Below are 19,829 nucleotides of genomic sequence, written 5' to 3'. Positions count from 1 at the left end.
TACCAACCAATCAAAACCCAAATTTGTTAAGCCTACAAATAAGAAAACGTTATTATAAAACATTTGGGACTAGTGTAAGAAACTGCTCAATGTCCCCTCCCTCCCTGTCTACAAGAAAGTATGTCAAGACTAAATTGTTAGTTTTGCAGGGTAACCTAAACTTTGTTAAATAGTTGAAAGTATGTCAATACTATACTCCTGGTTTGACAGGGTAACCTAAATTTTGTTAAATTGTTGGAAGTATGTCAATACTATACTCCTAGTTTGACAGGGTAACCTAAACTTTATTAAATGGTTGAAAGTATGTTAATACTATACTCCTAGTTTGACAGGGTAACCTAAACTTTATTAAATGGTTGAAAGTATGTTAATACTATACTCCTAGTTTGACAGGGTAACCTAAACTTTATTAAATAGTTGAAAGTATGTCAGCACAATACTTCTAGTTTGACAGGGTAACCTAAACTTTATTAAATGGTTGAAAGTATGTCAATACTATACTCCTAGTTTGACAGGGTAACCTAAACTTTATTAAATGGTTGAAGTATGTCAGCACAATACTTCTAGTTTGACAGGGTAACCTAAACTTTATTAAATGGTTGGGAGTATGTCAGCACAATACTACTAGTTTGACAGGGTAACCTAAACTTTATTAAATGGTTAAAAGTATGTCAGCACCATACTGCTAGTTTGACAGTGTAACCTAAACTTTGTTAAATTGTTGAAAGTATGTCAATACTATACTCCTAGTTTGACAGGGTAACCTAAACTTTATTAAATGGTTGAAAGGAAAGAAATAATAAAGAAATCTTTCGGTCTCTATCTGTCCCTCTTATCTATAACATAGAGTTACCACCTCTAGACTATTCATCATTTTATCTAAAATTTATGATATTTTCATTAGTATTTCTTTTCACTTTGTGGGTGGGAGCTCCTTAAATTTTTAATGTGGATCGAAAGAGATACCTACATTTTGATGTATGAAAAAATAAAAAGAATAACCCAAAATTAAGGCTTTGTACCATTGCAAAATAATTTGTTGGGGTTCAGAGTTTTTCAAGGGTACCCCAACTTTTTTCTTATTTGGGCTGTTGGGAGGGGGGGGGGTGTTACCCCTTATCTCTCTATCTTGTAAAGCCATTGGTTTAGTTTTTGATTAAAGCTGATCCCCCTCTACTTTTTTGGAGCGAATAGAAGTTATATGACTTGCTACTTACTGCTAATATAGAAATGGGGAAAGAATATGTATGGAAACTCTATGTGATAACTCTATTAAAGACTTGAAAGGGCTGAATGAGAATATATCTCTCTTAGATTATTGTATTTAAGGATTAGAATACAAAAAATATCAGACAGTTAGAGTAATCAAATGATAACACGGATGACAACATCAAAAAAAGCGAAGAACATACTTATGTTTTTAGGACTTGAACATAGAGATGCTTTGCATTTAACACTGTATCTTGTTGTAATTGTTAAATCAGACGAATAGGATAATTATATCAGACTAAAAATGTTGTCAAAAAGGTTACATATCAATTTTTTTTCAAATGGACGTACAGACATTCTGGTAATCACTATAGAGTTGTTACACATTCTAAATCGTACATAACTACTAAGGAAATCACAATGCCAAGTTTGAAATCGATTGCAAATTTTAAGCTGCCTACCTTAACGATAAGTCATCCGTGGCGGACGAACGGACCGGCCCTAAGTATAGAAAAGCTTCGCTTTTACAGGAATAAAAGATATGAAATAAAGATTAACTATAGAAAGTTTGATTTTAATAAAATGAGTAAGCTTTGAATAGGATTTAATTGCTCAAAATTTAATCGCTTGTATTATGGTTGATTCATATGACTATGACTAAATGTAAAAAAGGCATCATATGCTAGAAATTCCTTTTTACGTTTAACGGATTATTATGTTTATTAAAATATCTAGGGTAGTAAATCTATTAATCAAATTTGAATTAGAAATGAATTTATTATTACTTGGATCTTACACTAGATTATCATGTACTCAAATAAATTGAAACTTGTAGCTTGCTAAAATAACGATTCTCCCTATACAAACCGTTTATCTCATCCCCTCCCCTTCCTTCTAGATGAAGGAACTGACCAATACTTGATTTTAGCAACCTTAATATTGACGACAATTTTACTCCTGTCACAATATCTACATCCATATTGATTTAGGTGTCTACAAATATGAAGCTTAAAGCTTGCTAAAATAACGATTTGCCCTATCCAAACCCTTTATCTCAACCCTCTTCTCTTACTGAATGAACGAACTGACCAATAAATAATGTCCATGTTAGCAAGCTAAATTGACGACGATTTTTCTCCTGTCACAATATCCACGTGTATTCTACATCCATTGATTTAGGAGTCTTCAAATATGAAGCTTAAAGCCCTATCCAAGCCCTTTATCTCATCCCTCCCGTCCTACTGGATGAACGAACTGACCAATAAATGATGTCCATGTTAGCAACCTCAATTGTTTTAGGTGACTACAAATATGATTGTGTACGAGAATGAGACAAATGTTGGTAAACTTGGGGAGCATGATCAGTATGTCGAGCAGGTAAGCCCGCGACACTGGCTTACTGGCTCACGTAGCGCATTCGCTTGTCGTCGTCGGTCCGACACCGCATCAAAACTAAAGATGTTGCTACTACTGCTATGTCAGTTGTGCGAAATACATAGTTAGAGTAGGGGGAATGCCTTGGCCCATAAACAAGCGCAACTCATTACCATGCACAGTTAGGCGTCTCATCCGAATAAGGTCGTAAAATCAAAGGGTTGGTTGTTTGTTACTTAACCCAATATACACCATATTTTTTACGATTTCTCTGAAAGTGCCTGGTCGAGCACAGAAACCTCTCACCCCTATTCCCTAATAAATTGAAAACGAGGGATGGGGAAGTTATATTTTGGTTGTGTTTTTATTAGTTTATGTAAGATTTAGCGGCTACGCCCCTAGAGGCCTCTAGTGGCACTTTAAATGTTTGGTGTTTTAAAAATATAATAAGATACCTTGCAATGTTGCGATGGAGTCTCTTAAATTGCTACGATACTTTGCAATGTTACGTAGGAGTCTCTATTCGAGGAAAACAAATATCGATTTGTTGTAACTTCTCTTGGGAGGGTGGTGGTACCCTCCCCCAAAATAGTTATAAACCTTCCCGGGACCTATAAGAAACTACCCTGTTAAGGAGAACCCGATCGGTTCAGCGGTTAGCGAGATTCTTTGGTACAAACACACAGACTTACCTACCCACAAACACATAAACATCCTGTTACTTTAGTATAAGGATTGGTAAGGTCATATTGGGTACAAGGTAACACAGCAGAGCTAAGACACTGAAGTTATGGGTCAATTGGGGTTAGGGTCCCTTGCAAAGGTTTGGCATAGGAAGAAAACTACGGGAAATGCACGATAGGCACTTTAAGGAAACGCACAGGTTCTATTTTCATTTTATTTTTTTAGGATATTCATCTGTCATTGCTTGGTGACTATGCCTTCTCCATAAATTCCAGAAATATCCAGGGAGACTCATCTTATTCCACGGAACAGTTCCAGTCGTTGAAAGGTAACAAAGAAATCCTTAGAAAGTTAACCAGTTAATCAGATGGGGGGGGGGGGGGGGGGGTTGGAAGCTTAACCTTATAGAACAAGTGCAGTAAGACTAAACATTCTAAAAAATGACAGTTATTGGTGTGTCACGAAGCCACGAAGCAGCATTTAGTGCATATAAAAAATGACGTCATACAATGCAAATGACATACCATACATTTTATTTGAACAATGGTAGGCAAGTATGACGTTCTTTTTACAGGAACTATTAAAAACTTCAGAAATTTAATCAGAGTGGGGGGGGGGGGGGGGCTAAACTTTATAGAACAAGTGCAACAAAAGTTAATTGATAAATTATTACAATTTGTTTGACAATTGATTATTCTAAGTTACAATAAAGAAATGTATGGACAAACAGACAGACAGATTCTAGTCTTTAAGCAGCTTCACTATTTAATTTAACACAAGATAAACGAGAAAAGAGAATATTTTAAATAAAATAAGTATGATATTCATTTGTAAACATTTGATATTTGTAAAGAGGACAATATATCCTCAGAACAATATCATGTACCTTAGTCAATGGGGGGATTTGTTAGAACTACCGTTTTCTTAAGTAGTAAGTATTTCTGTTTTTGGCCTTTTTGAAAGATAAATATCATATTAATAGGGATCTTTAAGGAATTCCTATAACAGTTAGGTAATATTTATTAAGCGTAGACACTCTATAATAATTATCCGAATGTCCGTACGTGTATTTGAACCATGTTGATTTAAAACTTTTTTGACAACAAATTTGTATGTGATATAATTATCCTATATGTCGAATTTTTGAAATATTGATTCCTTTTACTATAAAGTACAATATTATGAGCGAAGCGTCTCTATAATCAAGTCCTAACAATGTTAGTGTGTTCTGTATTTAACAGTTTTGCAACAAATTTCCGTAAAATTTACATTTATATTTTGCTTATTCAGTTCTAATTCTCTACAATAGTAAATGTTCTCTTGTCCTACTGTTTCAGAGCTTCGTTTTTATGTATGTTGTCATTCTTGTTTTGTCTCGCATTTACAAAAAAAATGATTTATAAACGAAAAGCCGAACAAGCTAACGTATGTTATTTCATTTCCTTGCTGTTAAACTTATTTGTTATTTTATTCGCTTGACTGGTTATACAAGTATGTATTTATGATTCTCTTCTGTATATTGAATACACAATTGCTCTTTAATATTGTTTACATTTATGCTTTGTTTAAGAGATAAACATTTTCAATTTCAATAAAAGGAAATATTATATTTTAGTTAAGTTAGAAGAAGTTAGGATTTATCTTAAAAATGAAAACTTGATAATGGATTTTTAATAACAAATATACTTGATACCATCAAATCTTTTATGTGTCTATATACCCAGGCACATATTCAATAACTTAATTTAACTTTAGCAAATCATTTGCAGTGATTGAATTACTTAACTAGCGCTGGATTTGACATAATCAGGGCTGGACAGCCTCACTTAAGCCGCGTGTAAGCCTCAGTGATATCGCCATTTTATAAATGAAAATGGTCTTAACCTGTTACTAAATAGACTATACGTCTTTTAAAATTCTTTTTTGCACACAAGTAAAAATATCTTATTTTCAGCTGCTGAGGTTCAGCATTCTAGTGAGGGCAAGCTCCCAAGAGTTGTTATTGTTGCTATAGGAAATTTAACCAACAAATAAATTAAAGCATATAGAAACATGTCCTTGATCTTTTGTAACAAATCTTTTATTATTATCTAGCAAACGTAACCGTGTTATACAATAGACAGTAAGAATAGTACCTAACGCCTGTAATTAAAAATCTTGATATTATTGTTATAAGCAAGAGGAATATCCTAGCCTTGAAACAAGATAAACTCATTTTCATCTTATAGTTAATTCTTTCAGATAATGGTAGCGCAATAAAAAATATATAGCCCTTTAAATAAAATTATCAACTACCCTGAAATATAAGCTGGATTGTTTAGATTATGGGATAAATATTAATTTATAATCATTGGTTAAATTATTGTTATCAGTGTTGGGTTCTATACTTGTTGTTATAATCAAACTCATTGTGATAACCTGCTGTGTCAAACAGAAGAAAGATGCCTCCAGAAGGCAGAGAGAACGGCTCAGAGGTAACTATTATTTTATTGATTGATTGATTGTCTAAATAATGAATTGCTCTTGAACCTCAAATGAATGATTGATTGATTGAAGTTTGTGGTAATGGTAGTGGCATTATATGTTTTAACTAGCGGATACGCCACTAGAGGCCTCTAGAATGGGAATGGGAATGGGTTGGGGACGTGAAACCTTTACTTTCAATTTTAGTTTATAAAAGATTTTATTTTTTTTTGGGGGGGGGAGGCATTTTTTTCTATGGTTGACTTCTCTTGGAAGGGTCGATATACCCTTCACCAAAATAGTTATAAACCTTCCTATGGAATTCATGAAACTACGCTGTAAATGAGAACCATATCGGTTTATAAGTTATGGTCTATAAGTTTGGTCTTAAGCTACAGACCAAAAACCTTGCTACTTTATACAGTAGGATTTAAAAACCTGCCAAAAATGTATTTGTTAATGTTGTATTTAAGCTTTTTTTCCCACCCAAAATTAAAAAGCTAGATATTTATTCTTGACAGAAAGTAAAGTGCAAAATGTACAGAGAAAAAAAGGAAACAAGAGCTCTTTAATAGCAATAATATCAATTTCCAATGAAAAAGTATTGTAGAAAAGAAAGAGAGAAAAAAGAAAATATATATGTATTTGAAATTGTGTAGATGTTAAGTGTCTGCTAGCTTTAAGTTTTCAACAAATTTGTTCAAACTTTGGCTCAGTCTCCAATAGGGAAAATTGAAATAGCAACATATAAATCTATTTACATACATTTATACATAGAAAAGATGTATTAGGTCAACTATTATACAAAGTTAAATTCTTGTTCATATGTATGTATATATTGTTTATATTCTATATGTTTTTTTGGGGATAGGATAGGGTTAGACTCCACAGAAAAAGCCTGATACAAAAGAAATATCACTACAACAATTTTGTTTAGAACGTAACAGCAGTGAAAGCTCAAAGAAATCAGTTGGAATTGAAAGATATCCAGCTAAATATGCTACCAGGTCAGTTCATTAGAGTAAAATAGGAGAGAGGGGTGGGTCAACACCCCCCCTTAAAAATATATTTCAAATTTAGAAGGCTTGCCTTCCCCTATTTTCACCCATGAAATGGTTTTACATTATCTGTGTACACATACTATTTAAAGTATGTCCTTCTAAACTATTAGTTCAATGCAAAGATATTGAGCTAAAAATGCTCAACAGAAACAATACCTGCCATAAATTTTGTACGTATTGTTATGTATGAAAATACCAAAAGTATAATTTTAGCAATTTACGAGGCCTACAATGAATAGTTAAAAAGATTTAGACAAGGAAAAATTTGTAACAATAAAAAGTGTAATATAAATTCTCCGGGTGATTTCTTTCTATGAATGACTTGAATATTGTTAAACTTATAAGACCCCTAGGGTTCGGATAAGGGATCACAAACACAAATCATTATTTTATCTATGAATTTAATATTAAATCGACTTTTAATACATAAATTTAAGGCCTAAACATTATTTCTCGTATTCATTCGAATCCGGTGGATAGGAACCGGTTCTCATCCATACGAAAAAAACTATGTCTAGCATCGTATTATATCCAGCTTTCTACGAATATAAAAATGTACAATCATAAGATTAAAACCAGTTTTTTAGCTCGTGCCTTCGGCACCTAGGGGCTAAGAAACTGGTTTTAATTTTATAATTGTACATTCTATATCCGCGGAAAGACGTTTATAATACGATGCGAGAAATAACTATTCTCAACCGACAAAAATCTATGAACGGAAACAAAAAGACCTTTTAATTGCACGGATTTTACCTTATGAATTAATGTTTTTTTCTCAATATTACTCTTTAGGAACAGTTTTTATTAGCAGCGCTAATCTATAACTTACTTTATCTTAGCGCTTATTGTATCTGTCTTTTTTTTCGGTCCGTCGGTCATGAAAAAAATAAACTTTTTTCGTGAGGTTTTGTGATTTTAACATTCATATGTCCTTATTTCTCGTTATATCTCTCTATTTTTATGAACAATAAACTTATGCTCTTTAGTTAAGTTTGTCCGTTTGTCAACCCATAATTCATGCTAAGATTAAAACCTAAAATCCGAAACTTTTTTTTAATTAAAATTTTTACCAGAAACTTAAATACTTTTTCTAATTTGGTGATTAAAAAGATCCACGTAATGTAGGGCAATAGGTAAAGTTTAAGGAAAAGATAGAACATCTTTTGTTTCTAGAAAACCGCTAAAACATCAAAGAGAACTATAGTGTTAGTAGAGCAACTACTCTATAAGAAGGTCATACTTGTAATTGCTGCAAATTTCATGAATATTCTTTGTTTTTATTAGTCTATTATTACAATATTATAGTGTTTAACTAACTTTAGTAGAGTCACTATCTTTGTGAATTTATTCAGTTTTGAATAAACATATATGTAGTATAGATTTGGGGTCGATATATTCTTCGAGTCTGACATTCCATTCAAGTTTCAACCTCTAGAGACCAATATATACTCAATACACAAACAAGAAATATTATTTCCAATAGTGGCAAAGCTTTATCCTCTACTTATTGATATTTGCTACATAGTGAATTATATTGTAATGGGTAAAAGGATTTTTTATATTGATTTTTATAATACTTGAATCCCAAATAATGGTATTAAATAATGGTTCCACAATATGGGTTTTGCCCCCCCCCCCTCCCCTTAACGAGCAAACTAAAAATTTGAAGTTCCTTCTATCATGAATTCGTCATGGTTGTAATTCTTTTCACAGATAAAGGGAAAAACTTCAAAAACTCTGAAAATTGCACTTTGAAAATAAAATTAAATTGGTAAATAAATCAATAACCTTCTTAAAGTCAAGCCTACATTAAATATAGCTATTTTAAATGAAATCTAAAGAATATTTTCACAAATAGCAAAAATATAAGAAAAGGAACATTTAACTACGATACAGTAAATAGAATGTAATCTATGCTAGATGACTAAAATTAAAATCTCAATTGACATGATTTTTTTCTCTTCATATTTTCATAACTTTTTGGATAATTTCTTTACTTCATGGCAGTTATAAAGTTGTACCTTTTTTTTACATAGTATGATAGACATAAAAAATATGCTAATTGTAATTAAAAATATAGCTTATACTTATAAAAACATGTAAAACTTATTTTATAATGATTACAATTCTTTAATCGATTGAGTCTTAGGCGGGTTTTGATACCCATTAGTTCACTAAAGAAAAAAGAAAATCAGCTAATATATCTGTTCATTGCATATACTGCCCCAAACACAAAAATCATGCATATTATACTAATACAGTTAGGTCAGTTCTTCCCTTTTTTCTATTTTTGTTCTTATTATGTCAAATTTTTATCTCTAATTTTGTTAGTTATAAAAATCTACGAAACTTAACCAAAAAATCTTTCACAGCTTTTAATGTTTTCTAAATCCAAAGTAAGAAAAACGTGGTTATAAAAATCAAATGATATACAGTATGTAAATTGTTCATTGCCACAATATACAGAATACACATTACAGTATGTTTCTTAAAAAACTTGTATAACTCATGAAATGAAAAAAGTCACAATTAAATAGTAATACTTACACACTTATTTGAATATTTTTGCCCATAACATTTTAATTGTTAAGAACTTGAGCTAGAAAAAAGATTAATATACCTTTTTGGGAGGGAGGGGACATTGGAGTGTAACTAGTACCCAAAGGTTTATACAGATCTACTTTTATTCGCTGGCTTATATCTGTTATTAAAGGTTGATTGGTTAGTCTAAACTAAAAATGTCAAAACTTATCTAACAATACTTGTAATCTACACAAGGGGTAAATTTGTTCATCGCTTTGGGGATGTACATCAATATATTGTCCCTTGTCATATCCCCTAAGATCTGTAAACTTTTTTCCGAGTCCCTCTGTAAATATATTGAGTACCAAGATATCCTATACTCATACTTTACACTACACTATGCAGGGTGTCAATACATTACTGTACACTCCCAAATTCACAAGTTTTGCATGTGCAAAAAAGACACAATATCAAAATTGGATCATAGAAAGAAAACGAAGTAGCAGGTTTAGTCGTATGTTCACAGTAGCTTTTCTCCTATTTCTAGCCCCTGAGGGGGGCTCTAACCCTGAGGGGCAATCATTAACATTTACCAAACCAAATTTAATATTTAAATAACCTATAAAAAGCTACTTTGAAAATCGACAAAACTCTCTTCTTCGTTTTCTTTCCCTGATCCAAAAAATAATTAGAAAGGTGTGTTTATCTTAATGATCCATGAGAAAAAAAACAAATGGTTAGTGGAAGTTTTCGCAATAGCAATAATTTGCAGCCATGCTTGATCTTATTTTTGGTTTGATAAATATGTTGAAGTGATAGGACACCACTCTACATACTAGAACACTTAAAGTATCTGATTAATATAGCATTGGATATAATAATAACAAAGGATAGAGTTTCATCAAGATAGTTATGTCTATAATAAGTGTTGCAACAACAATATTACAAATTCAAATAAATGTAGCTATTTCCTATTTAGGTATATCAATTATACAACAAATGAAAACAAATATTAATAGGCGAAAATTATTATCTTTTATTCAATTCCATTATTTGTTGTGCAATAATAAGAGCAAAAGTAAAAAGAAAAAAATATTTTAAACTCATAAATATAAAACTATTTACCAAAAATGAAGGTCAGTCACTTGTTTATTACTTATTTATTAGATCATAATCATTGGAATCTTTTTAAACATTCAGTCAACTATCTTTAATAGCTGTTGAGAAAATTAATAAGGTTTAGAATAAATACTAAATGCTATACAAGATTTTAGCCGTGTTCTTTTAATATATATAACTCTCATTTCCCATAATTTAAAAACTCCATCTACCTTTACATCCTTTATTAAGGTTGCGGAAAACCAAAATATATAAATTAGATTGAATTATGCAAAAGCTGTTGGAAATTGCTTTAAAAAGAGTTAAGCTTGACGCTTTGATCGTTGATGCTTAATAGTTTGATTAAATTAATAGAATTGTTTAATGACTACCCTTCATGTATTTTTGTAGAATAAATAGTCTTAAATAATCATAAATATCTTTTCTATACAGGCTACCTTAAAAAAAAAACTATTTCATATAATTTCGTGTAATTTCACCTAATAGCACCTAACTATGAAAAGTTGAATCTAAATAAATATAAAAGAAGCTGCAATCTATTGGATATTTTCATCCCTGTTTATGTTATTAATTTTATATTCTGTGGTTGTTATAAACGGATAGTAAGGGTAATACAATAAACATAATTGGGGCATTTACCATCTATACAGGGATAGTACAATATTCGGATCTACTGCAGTTCACGGTAAAATATGGTAAATATTGCTTACCAGCAATATTTCAGAAAATCTATGAATTTTAAAGGCTGCTAGCTGCCAAACGGCTGAACGTACAGATCATGCCCGCACAATGTTGAAAGCGGCATAAGAAGGCCTACAAATAATCTGTAATAGCCATAAATCAATAATGCATAATTATCTCGAAGTGCAGAGAAATGCGCGAAAAATACCTTTTTTACGCGTTTTTTCTTCTGTGAAGCTTTTCCTGTGCATCATTAGATCTTGGCTATTATAGATTATTTGTAAGCCTTCTTATGCCGCTTAAAATGGTGTGCGGGTATGATCTGTACGTTTAGCCATTTGGCAGCTAGCAGCCTTTTCAATTCATAGATTTTTGGAAATATTGCTTACTATTTAAGGATCAGGGTACCAGCAACCCTCTCAAGAGGACCGCCAAAAGAAAAAATGACCCTCCAATTTAAGAAAAAATAAGTTCTGAAATATTAAGACAATAACAACTCTATCTTCCCCTCTATAATTTAACCAGTCACTAAATACAGGATTTTGATTAATTTATCTCCATTGTCCTATCCTGTTTCCTTGATGCTAATACCTACTTTGCTATTCAGACTAATAAATTACATAAAAGAGAAATAGGATTTTCCGTATGCCTCCAATCTTAATGTTATTAATTGCTTTTTCATACATTTTCCCCCGTGGTTGCTGATTTAATTGTATTTTTCTATAGATTTCTATAGCTAAGTCAATGATGAATCCATGGCAGGATATGTCGACTGTCTAAATAGGATTTGTCGACCTTTTACTTATTTTTATGCTTATTGGCGAATTATCCAAAATCTCATAAAATATAAATTGTCAAAACCTAACCCAAAAATTAAAAAAAAAATGTGTCCTAACTTTTGTGATTTTTTAAAAATAGCTAGTCGGTGTTTTTAGTAAGCAGTAGATGTAAAATGATCCATAAAATTTAGATATGCAATAGGTTTCTTTTGTAGACCTCTTATTTTTGATAAAGTAATTTAAGTTTTTGTTTAGAATTAGTTGGTTTTAAGGTATTAAAACGCAACAAAAAACTGGATCAAGTAAAGCAGAGTGTGCCAATACCCTGTTTTGGCACATTCTGCTTGAATTGGGGGGAATATTGGCATACTCTACTTTACTTGTCAAATTATGCTTCTCCTAAATTTTTAAAATAATTTATGTTTATATATTAGCGGATCCGCCCATTGATGCCTTTATTTTCAAATTTTAAGGGTTTTAGGCTATTTTTCGTAACTTTTTTACCACTTGCAATAGATAGAGAGCCCCAAGATGCTAGGGACACAGCTGCTAGTTTATAAATTTTATTAAGTAGTAAATTGGTAGGTTGATATAGATAACATTTAAAAGTAATAAAACCTTTATAATTAATATTAGACTTAAATGAATATTCTTAAATGATATGATATGATTTATTAGCAGTAAATTAAAGATTAATTTAACAAATAATTTAATACATTTTAAATTACATCAATTTTTATAGATATATTTATTTACATTGACATAATTAGGGTAACTGTACTACAGGGCCTTTAAAGTCAATCTTGACTGTCCTTCGGCCCAATTTTCATTCCATTGCAAAAAACGCGATCTTTGGTTAGTTTAAATGTCCATTTATTTAGCATTTTTCAATAATGTCAAGCGTGGGAAAATTTTTAGAATGTGGGAACCATTTATTTTGATTTAAATGGTACATATGATTTTCATTTAAATTCATTTTTAGGACCCGTGAGAAAATTTTTTTAATGTGAGAACCATTTAATTTTCATTGAATTTCATTTTTTGGAAGTGTGGGAAAAAACGGGAGAAAGAATATGTTTTAGTATAATGAAATGTTCTATCAGTTTCAAACCTTTTCCATTCGATAGATCATACTGACTTTGGAAAAACTGTCAGACCGATTTTTGAAATTCAATCTGTGAAAAAAGATATTCAAGTTTTGATTTTTTGTTTTAAAAATATTATTTTACATGTATTGACGCCATCTTGGATTATGATAATTTTTTTTTGTTAGAAGATTTTTTTTCTAAAATATTTTTTAAAAATTAACTTTTTACAATAAAAAAATCTTTGAACTTAAATTGACCAATAATTCAAAGATTTTTTCTCTTTGATTTGGAAGATTTTTTATGGTTTTTATTTTTAATGTCAAATAAAAACACAACAGTGAAAAAAATGAAAATTAAATGAAAAAACGTTTTATGATTTTATTCAAGAAATTATTTGCTAACATCACCTTTTTGTTGCAATAGAATGTTATTTAAGCTAACGCTCGATCATTTAATACCGAGGGATTTAAATATCCATTTATGCTAAATTTTGTTTGCTTAAATAACTCATTTAATTTTTTTTATATATTTACAAGTTTCACAAATAAATCCGGAGTTATGATCATATAAGTAGCGAAGCTACTTTATAGTTCACTTTTTCTGACCGTCAGTCCGCCATTTTAAACTTTTTTTTTCTAAAATATTGGCATACTCTGCCTTACTTGATAAAATATTGGCATACTCTGTTTTACTTGATGAAATATTGGCATACTATGGTTTACTTGGGGGAATATTGGCACACTCTGTTTTACTTGTTAAGTTTGGCACACTCTGCTTGACTTGATCCAAAAACTTTGAACTTTTTGTGATTTAAAAAAAAAATAGCTAGTCACCAACAAAATATTTGATTTTCAATTGGAATTAATTTTCTTCATGACAGCCACTGCGTATTATTTACAAACTAATAATCTTCTTATTCGTTTTCCATTATGGCTTCGAATTTGATTAATATCAAGTGGATTAGAACCGGTTCTCAGCCATACTGAAAACTCTCTTGTATAGCAGACAATTTTCCACTAATATTAAAATAAAAATTATTATATTAATACCAGTTTTGTTAGGCCATAGGGCCAACAAAAATGGTTTTAATATATTAATTTTACTTTTACTTTTCGCGAAAAAGGCTGTCTATAACACGATATGATGAAACTATTCTTCTTTAAAATAAATATACATTACAAGGAAAAAAGTCTATACACAGGAAAAGGTTTTCTACATATGTCTGTACTTTAAACAGGGATCCTGGTATATTCCAATGAAAAATATGTTATCACTCCCAAAACAAACTATTTTAGAAATTCTTTCTCTTTAGAACCCATTTCACATATATAAGTAATAAATGATATATCCAATTTTTTTCAAACGCAAACAAAAACAATTAAAGACAGTGTGAACGACAGACATATAGACAAACAGATGGAAAGACAGACAAGCATACATACCGACAGACAAGAAAGACATATAGTAAAATCAAATAAAATTAAATCAGCCATCTATCTCTGATTCTTAAAATTCACACTGTCTGATTTATATTGATGGTTTAAGATTAATTCATATTTATAATTGATATATCCCTTCATCCCTGGTACTATAACACTATCTTATCTAACCTTTGTGTTGTTTTATTCATGAAGAATTTTTTTGCTGGAAGTGTACAGAATTATCTACATTATTTATATTTTGTTTGTTTATCTATCTATCAACCTAGTGTACTACCCCTCAACCGATATATAAACCGATTGTCTGAAAAATACGCTTGTCTTTGAGCATTCTAGTTTATCAGTTATTAAGAATGTCTAATTAACGAATAAGTGGTTAAAAAATCTATGAAAATATTGGATGATTTTAGCTTGGGTTACTTTGATTCTGTTAAGGTTCATTATAGTTTGCTAGGTTAGGTTACCTTAAGGTTTATATCCTACGAAATTGCTAGAGGACTGGTGTAGCCGGGGGTTGAAATACCGTGTGGAACCGAGATATGCGTACTTGATTTTTTTCTCTCATAAAGATAAGATATTCAAAGAAATTTCACATGAATTGTTATTTATCTACCTATGCAACTTACTATATATGAAAATACCGGGCTTGGCAAACGAATAAATTCTCAATAAAATATCTATTCTTTTAGTAAAATTTAAAATTAACAGTTGCACCACTGGCGTGAATAGGGATTCAAGACGGCGGTGTAAAGTGTGTTAGGGTGAAAAAGAGTAAAGTAGTCCGACAAAATTTATTATTCTACGGGGTATGTTAAAACCCTCTTCCGAACAATTATCGTTACAATATGTTTAGCTTTTAAACGATTCATAGACTTAGTCACTTCCGACATTGAATTATCAAAATAGCGGCTACCAAACCTTGCAAACATGTTTCTTAATACGAGGAAGATTTCTTCAACTGTCTATAAATTTTCATTTTGCATGCATTTCTGGTTCTTTTCTAGGGTAATATGCATATTTATTGACATGCATAGTTCTCTTTACATAACAACGGAAAACAAGGATTAAATAAACTTCAACTGTTTAAGAAATGCAACTTTTTTATACTCTTAGCTAGATATTTAACTTTAACTTATAGACAAATAAAAATTATTTGAATTGCTTAAAATCTGACGAAAAAAAAACATAACACTTTACAATTTTCATTGTCGAAATAGATAAACATAGATAGTGCTATGTCAAAAGATATAAAAATATCCCTCCAAATCTTAGTTGAATAGTTTTTTTTCTCAGTTATCAAAGGGCTTAATGAATATAACAAAATACTGAAATTTCAGTTTTGGATTCTTTATTACAGTAATATATATAGAGTGATAAATAGCTATGAAACCATTTTCTTTTTTCAAAGACCCCTGACGCTGCAGAAGGTTGTTTATCGTTAAAAATTTTGCTTTCTCACTTAGCTGCTAGAAAGCTCATAAGCTGTCATTGGAATAAGATTTGAAGGAACTTTACTAATTAATCAAAACCACCGTATATTTTGGTATAAGGATTTGGGGGACCTTTATTATTAATTAAAGTCATGTGACCTAATGTACAAGAGTTAAAACAATTAAATCAAAAGATTTTAGTGTAAAACTATTTGTAAATAAGAGTATAAGAATAAGATATTGTTATCAACGACAAAAAATAAATGTTTTGCCTAATTTTTGTAAAAATTTAGAGCATATTTATCATTTAAAATCAATGCTATCTTTTCAAAAGTGTTTCCATTAATTTGATTGTGTTTTGTAAGCAAAACCTGTTTTTTATTATTTGTACTGTGTAATTTTATTTGAATATTTAATTCAAAGAAAGCAATTTTTTTTTAATATAACCTAAGATGAATGTCGGAATTTTCTTATTAAACATAATAATGTATATATAATTAGAATAGTAAGACCTTGAAAATAGGCAAAAAATTATTATATGATAATTATCAGTAAATCTGAAAGAATTTAAACGTAATTACTAAAAAGCTAGCTTCAAAAAATAATAATACATTTTTTATTCAAATACTATAGTACATTCTAACAAGGATGATGATATCAAGTTTAGCAACATTTAACAAATATGTCTTTCAAAAATCAGTTGATTTATTGCATGAAATATTGAAAATGTATATAGCAATTTACAGATTTTTATTATTTTCAGGAATTTAAAATAATTACATTCATTTTGTAACTGTAAAATCAGAGTATAGCATGTATAGTGTCATAAATGAGCTACAATTTGAAATAATTTACATATATTTATTGGGATGTAATATCCTTTTATAAAAGGCAAATACAGATTGATTTTAATTACAAGTTAATTGAAAAAAAAATCCGGACTTTCTGATGGATAGACAAAGTGAATTATAGAGTAGCTTCGCTACTAAATATGACCTATACACATACATGCGCTCTGGTTCAGTTCACATTGCTATGGACAGTTAAACTATTTAGGAAAGTTGTAAGGAAGAAAGTTATCTATCTAGTACTAAGATAAAGATTTAAAAGCCTCCTAAAAAAAGAAATATATTTTTAAAAACAAATTAAATCTATTGTGCTGTTAACTTGAACTTTAATATTGTTATTATAAAAAATGGAAATAATCTCTACTTTCCGAAATAATTGTACTCAAGACAGCTTGTAATGAAATTACTATCCAGATTTTTACGATTTTATAATTTTTTGACAACGCCAAAATTGTTTTTTTTTAATATATTAATTTTAAGATATATGCATTATCTATAAAGGACAAACACAAATACATAATAAATTTTATAGTTAGGGTATTGTTTCTAAAAATGAAAAACCCTGTATAAAACTCAGCCATTTTAGAGTCTAAGCTGTCAAATTTCTTGAGCAATGGGATTGTGTTGGTAGGTCTTTGCGATAGTTCTATATAGTCATGTACCCTTGCTCCCTCTATTCTCTAACTTTATTGATTCTTTGAATCTTTACCTGCTTTCTTTAGTTAATGTTAATCTTTTTTGTATTATTGATATGCAAACAATATTTATAATGGCACAAAGACACATAAAAAAGATATAAAAGAAAATTTTTAGGGTAATGTAAATTTATGTTATTTTGATACCGTTAAATTCAGGAATAAAGGTTAGAAGAGATGCAGAAAAAACATGTTTTGTATTAAAGACAATCTACCACGAATTATAAAATAAAAATCAGGAACAACAAAACTGGAAATAATCTTTATTTTTTCTATACGTGTAAAGCTGTCTATAAACAGATCGTATTATAAACTGCTTTCCGCGGATAAAAAATGTACATTATAAGACTAAAACTAGTTTTGTTAGCTCCAAGAAGCCGAGGGCACGGCTAACAAAACTGGTTTTAATATTATGATTGTACATTTTAAATTCATAGAAAACTGGATATAATACGATACGATACATGTTTTTTTTCATTATGGTTCTAATCCAGCGGTGTTGAAGCAATACTGAATTTTTGTGTGTGTAGAGATTTGTGTATCAAATACTTTGTGAAGTTCGAACTGACTCTAATAAAAATATGGAGGCAAATAATGATTATTTTTATATATTTTAGTTTTGGTGGAGATTTGTTCTTATCCCCTCCTTCCAATACAAGCGGGTCTTCTTACTCAGATCAAGATTATACCAAGGTATTTATTTATTTATCTATCTATCTATCTATTTATTCATCTATTTATTTATATTTATCTATTTGTCTATCTATTTATCTATTTATCTATTTGTCTATCTATCTATCTATTTGTCTATCTATCTATCTATCTAGTAGTCTATATATCTATCTATTTGTCTACCTATCTATCAATGTGTCTATCTATCTATCTATTTGTCTATCTATCTATCTATTTGTCTATCTATCTATCTATTTGTCTACCTATCTATCTATTTGTCTACCTATCTATCTATTTGTCTATCTATCTATCTATTTGTCTATCTATCTATCTATTTGTCTATCTATCTATCTATTTGTCTACCTATCTATCAATGTGTCTATTTGTCTATCTATACTGAGAGAGAAAGGAGACAATAGGCTGTTTATTTCAATAGTCCCCAAAGTTTTATAATAACGTTATCTTATTCGCTGGCTTAACAACTTTGGGGACCTTAGTAAATTTTGCTTGGTTAGATCTTTAGGTTAAGTGTTCACTAATTTCATTCTACTGAATGGGTAATTTGGTTTATCATCATTGGGGATGTACATCAATTTATCGGTCATTGTCTTCTCCCTTTAGATCCCTGGTATCTACCAGAAAAAATTGTGTATTTCTTTCTATTTAAATTTATCTATCATTCTAAATGTCTGACTACTACATACATGTTCATCTTTTTATCAATCTTTCTTTTTCGCTTTTATCCATTTTTATATTGCCTTAATTATTAATCAGTTAAATACAATGTATAAAGGAATAGGTTCTTATTTCTATATCTATATAAAGTTATAATTATGATGTAAATCTGTATATCATACATAAGTAACATCAGAAATAAAGGGTTACAAAAATAGATATTAATCCAAGGTGGGGATAAAGGGGTGTTTTCTCCCCTTAAATTTTGAAACCCCCATTTTAACCCCTAACAATTTCAAAAAAATACATTAGATTAGAGAACCATTGAAACCAATAATTTCAACCCCATCAAACAAAAGCTTGAACGTCTCTGATTAAAATGTCTGATAGAACAGGAGAAAATAGCCAAGAACCATTATCCCCTAGCTCCCTGTTTCGTATGGAGTGTAGATAGGAAACTGTTATACCACTCCTGAATACAAAATTAATACCATACTCTCTCTATATACATCATGAATACAGGGATAGAACAATGGAAAAACTAGAAGATTGCAGTGCTCGAAAGCTCATAACCACAGCTACTATCAGCCAAACGGCTTACAGAAGCCTCAATAACATCAACGTAGTTTTTAAAGCAACAATGTTAATCTCAGCCATACTTTCTAAAAATTCAAATCAGGGACTTTAAGCATCACCTTGTCTTAGCCACCCTTAGACACAGTCACTCAAAGCCAACCTTAGCCACAATTAATCTCTGCTACAGCCGAAAAATTTGAATTCAGCTGCCAACCCGTGTATGATTCTATGTATTCTATCCCTTCCAATTCTTTCTGTTAAAACCATTTCTAAGCTTCCAGAGGCAGATTTATCCTATCCCTGTATCCCCTCTTTACAATACACACTAGATGTACTATTCTCAAGTTATATCAAGTATATCTTACACACATGCATATACTCTATATATTCTAGGGTGTTTAAAACTTGGAATGAATTAAAGGGTTTATAGGGTTTTGAATTTTGATGAAATTTAGAATGAATTAAAGGGTTTATAGGGTTTTGAATTTTGATGAAATTTTATGAGTCAAATAG

General features: G+C 30.3%; 1 protein-coding gene across 1 annotated transcript in view; it reads left to right on the top strand.

Moving 5' to 3' along the window:
* LOC145332496 (nephrin-like) overlaps positions 1–19,829 on the top strand; it is a 195,992-nt gene that overhangs the window by 160,148 nt on the left and 16,015 nt on the right. Inside the window, exons 41-46 of the mRNA XM_080177499.1 lie at positions 2,509–2,586; positions 3,493–3,595; positions 5,222–5,281; positions 5,640–5,741; positions 6,668–6,737; positions 18,011–18,086. Coding sequence (XP_080033625.1) covers positions 2,509–2,586; positions 3,493–3,595; positions 5,222–5,281; positions 5,640–5,741; positions 6,668–6,737; positions 18,011–18,086 — 489 coding nt within the window. The remainder of the gene's footprint in view (positions 1–2,508; positions 2,587–3,492; positions 3,596–5,221; positions 5,282–5,639; positions 5,742–6,667; positions 6,738–18,010; positions 18,087–19,829) is intronic.

This window comes from Acartia tonsa, chromosome 11, assembly GCF_053477335.1.
Source record: "Acartia tonsa isolate MP-2025a chromosome 11, ASM5347733v1, whole genome shotgun sequence".
Classification (NCBI taxonomy): domain Eukaryota; kingdom Metazoa; phylum Arthropoda; class Copepoda; order Calanoida; family Acartiidae; genus Acartia; species Acartia tonsa.
The sequence above is the reverse complement of the archived record's forward strand: the minus strand, read 5'-3'. Positions and strand labels throughout refer to the sequence as shown.